This window comes from Plecotus auritus (genome assembly GCF_963455305.1).
Source record: "Plecotus auritus genome assembly, chromosome: 5".
NCBI lineage: Eukaryota > Metazoa > Chordata > Mammalia > Chiroptera > Vespertilionidae > Plecotus > Plecotus auritus.
In genome coordinates, this window is record NC_137776.1 from 178,950,277 (window position 1) to 178,954,522 (window position 4,246).

The 4,246-nt window shown below is 43.7% G+C and overlaps 1 protein-coding gene across 2 annotated transcripts in view; it reads left to right on the plus strand.

The window, feature by feature from the left end:
* The window catches only part of PBX3 (PBX homeobox 3), a 188,948-nt gene extending 187,309 nt beyond the window's left edge, over positions 1 to 1,639 (plus strand). For both annotated transcript variants that reach the window (XM_080671048.1, XM_080671049.1), the window contains one exon: positions 107 to 1,639. Coding sequence is in view for 1 of the 2 variants with exons in the window: in XM_080671049.1 (XP_080527175.1) it covers positions 107 to 199 (93 nt within the window). In the remaining variant the exon portion in view is untranslated. The remainder of the gene's footprint in view (positions 1 to 106) is intronic.
* Positions 1,640 to 4,246: the final 2,607 nt, after the last annotated feature.

The following is a 4,246-nucleotide window of genomic DNA, read 5'->3' on the forward strand; positions in this document are numbered from 1 at the left end:
ATTTCGCTAATGCATCTTTGCTCTCATGTTGTCATCTGGTATTTTAAATCGGGGAGTAGAATTAATATGTAGACGTGCACCCGTTGAACTGTGTTTCTCCTTTCAGGCTAATGGAGGCTGGCAGGACGCAACAACTCCATCTTCTGTGACTTCTCCTACAGAAGGCCCAGGAAGTGTGCACTCTGATACCTCTAACTAATCTCTGGCAACACTTTCCCCTGAGCTGACATGCCTCGCTAGTGCATTCAGAGCAATAGGAGGAGAAGGAAAGCGGTTTTGTGGCCCACCATCTACAGCTTTACTGTAAAACCTTGTCTTATTAGAGAACTTGGTCATCTGTTTTTTAAAGAATCATAATCATTTGTATTTATACTTAAAAACACACAATGTTTTAAAAAAAAAAAAAAGCACTTTATCCAATTAGGCCAAGATTTAACATTGTTGACAGTCCTGTAGCTATTTTATCATAATTTATTATCAATATTTTACATTAATGGTTTCACAGTTGCCAATTACTTGGCCTTAAGGGTAAAAAAGTACAATGTGTGCTAAACCTCAGTGGTTAAAGCAGATGCAAAGACTCACCTCACCTAAATTGAACTTCTTGCGTGTTTCCATCGCAGACTTTGCTTGTCTCTCTTTCATATCGCTAATGGAGCTGGAATAAAGGGGCTGTTGGGCTATCTCTGTTAATGATGGTTGTGCTTAAGACCCTTCCTCGTCACGTTGTGTTGCGATCTCTTATGTTACAATTACATCAGAGACTGGTGGCATCTTTTCTCTCTCTGAAAGCACCAGTGCCCAGAGTCTGCTTGGTAATTAAATTATGGATCCAGATTGTTCTGGGAGATGAAGGTACTTGCTGCTGATGGAGGTGAACATGAGATCCATCTGGGTTTTACGATGTGCGCTGGGTGCTGCACAGACTTGTCAAGGTTTGCTACGTCCTCTGGGCATTGACCAAGGCCCTGCTCTCTGGAGTGTTGTATATAGTGTAGCAAAAGAGTATTTATACATCTCACCAATCAAAACACAGCTTTATTACCTCATGCGAACTCATACAAACCAATAGAATTTCAACATGTTCTGTAGCTTAGAGTGCTCACTTACTACCTCTGAACAATACTCACGCTGTAGTTTGTCTCTTTCTTATCTTTTTGCATCTTGTAATTAACTCTTTGTTTCCCTTCATAAAATGTAATGTACATTGTAATCTTTTAAAAGAAAAATCAGGGTTGCATTTGCAACTTTTAAAAAACCGAGAGTGGAAACATTGGGTCTTTAACACAGAATCAGTAAAACTGTTGTAAATACTGAGAAACATTTTGAATGTTCTTCATCTTGTTACTAATTCATGCAAAAAAAAAAAAAAAAAGCGGCGACTAATTGTGATGCATTTGGATTTCAGTATTCAGTACTGTATATTTCACCCTGTGTGATGGGCCCCCTCCTTTCTCTCTTTTGTATTGTATGCGATTCTGAAACTGATTGAGTCATGAAAATAATTTGTGGCGGTGATTCTAATGTATTAAAAGCGTTTCGTGTTCCTTTCTAACTGGATTACACCCTGGATTGAAAAAGTCTTCCTCGTGGTAGTTATATGTAGTTTCAAACATGAATAAACTTTTTGCTTTCATGATTAAATGTTGATGCCATTTCTTGCACCACCGCGCGAACCAGCCAATACAGGTCGAGGGGAGAGCCTGCCCAAGGCAGGCCTGGGTGCAGGAGGTGTGTGGCCTGTGAGAGGGGGACTTTGAGGTGACGGTGGTGCTGGGAGGATGGAACAGCCCCTACCAGCTGACAGCTCTGTGTGCAGGCTCCTGGCTAGTTGCCAGCCGCTGTTCCCTGTCCTCCTGATCCTTGTGCTCTGAGCACGCCTCAAGGAATGCTTCCATTTTCATAGATTAGGAAACTAAAGCTCATAGAGGCTAACTAAGCAAATGCCATAGGCCACACACCTCGGACAACAAGGGGCCATGTTTGAACCTGGCTGTCTACCCTTGGAGCTCACACTCTCCATCCTGACCTAATGATGCAGTTGGCACTTGCTAGAGGGAAAAACCTTTGTTGTAACTTTTTAAAAATAACCAGTCTTGTCACGCTCATTTGTTCACTTTTATAACTTCTGTGAGATACCAGTTAACAAGCAAAAGTTTGTCTGGAAAGAGTAAGCCTCAGATGCCATTAAAATATATATATATATATATATATATATATATATATATATATATATATATATGAACGAAAACCTGCAACTTAACACATTTTTATTTATTTATTTATTTTTAAAATTTATTGATTTTTTTACAGAGAGGAAGGGAGAGGGATAGAGAGTTAGAAACATCGATGAGAGAGAAACATCGATCAGCTGCCTCTTGCACACTCCCTACTGGGTATGTGCCCGCAACCAAGGTGTACATGCCCTTGACCAGAATCGAACCTGGGACCCTTGAGTCCGCAGGCTGATGTTCTATCCACTGAGCCAAACTGGTTAGGGCCCTTAACACATTTTTAATTGGAGAGAGAGAAAGAGAAACATTTATTTGTTGTCCATTTACTTATGCATTCATTGGTTGATCGAACCTGCAACCTTGACGTATCAGGATGATGCTCTAACCCAGTGGTCGGCAAACCGCAGCTCGCAAGCTGCAGTTTGCCACTCTGTTGACTAATGAGTTTGCCGACCACTGGACTAGACTAAATGTTACTGTGTAGTTGGAAGCTGTGAGGATTAGGCAATTGTGGCATATTGTGTGCAAAGAGGTAAAGGGTAGTATATGACAGTGGTCAGCAAACTCAGTCAACAGAGCGGCTCGCGAGCTGCATGTGGCTCGCGAGCCGCCATTTGCCAACCACTGGGCTAGGGCCTTATCATAGCGTTTAAAAAACTCTAAATTTGTAAAATGTAAGACCAACTAGAAATCCTTTAACTAGATTAAATACTGTTTTTGTTTTATTCAAATGGTTAGAAATTCCACATATGCACATACACATCTGTCGCTGATATCCAAATCTTTATAATAAAAGAAGTTAATAGCAGGTAATTGGCCTGTTTACTATATATCTCAAGGAAATTGACTCACAGGAAATCAAATTAATGTTAATCAGTTGCAGCAAATTGTCTATGATAAATACAACTGTTTTACTGTTTCAGTTGGTGGAACCAGGCAAAACAAGGTCTAGGGCCACCATTCCCATTAATCTTGAGCCCGTTATGCTGTGAGAGTCAACTTTATAAAATAGATGGCCCTCCAAAGCTGTCCTCCCTAGCGCGGGCTCGGCCTGCCTGCTGGAGCCTCTCCCATGGCTAAGTAGTCATTTGCATGATTCAATTAGCATATGGGTCAGCCTTCCTTATCTTTCACATAAAACCGCCTCTGTGCTGTGTGGTTTTGCAGAAATACCCTGTGGACACCGGACACACACGCACACGCAAATATGTCTTCTTCTTTAATGTCCAGAAACACTTCCTAAGGACCGTCTCAGGGTTGACCTCAGGTCTGTTGAGAGAAGCATCTACCAGTGTTTGTTGGAGATTTACACCTTGACCAGCAACCCTTGAGGGGGTGGGAGGCGAAGGCTTTGTCCTGGGGAGGCCTAAATAAAAACGGGGCGTATGTGTCCCCTTGGGGGAGGGCAGAAGCGTCCTCACTTCATACATGAGGGAACTGGGGCGCAGCATGAGCCCCCAGGTTCTTATGCCTCACTCCAAATTGGATGAAATGTGTTGATTTGATAGATTTTCACCGGGTACCTTTTCTGGGTCAAGTAGTGGGTTAAGACCCAGAGATGAATAAAATCAGGCTGCAGCCCTTGTTCAGAAAGCAAATGCGTGGTGAGGGTATTGGAAAAAGGCTGGTGGGTTGCTGGACCCCGAGACGGGAAGGGAGGATCTCACAGCTCATTCTCAAGGTCAAAGAAAATAACAGTAGGAGACCACCTGAGACATCCAATCGCAGGCTAAGGGGCCTGTCCACACGGACGCACAGGGCACAGGCGTGCTCACAGGAGAGTACATACGGTATGTTCACAGCATCGGAGCCCAGGTGCCCGAGCAGCTCCTCACGTCGGACAGGTGAGCCTTCCGCACGGAGGTAGGTACACGAGCAGGGTGGGAACCCCTGTAGAGGACCAGGTGGCCTTGCAGACCAGGTCAGAACCTCTCTGTTGCCCTGAACTGAACTGAGCGGCTGCCTCCTGCCATTCCTGGCCTGAGGGGGGGCGGGAGGGGCCGTGTTCTAGA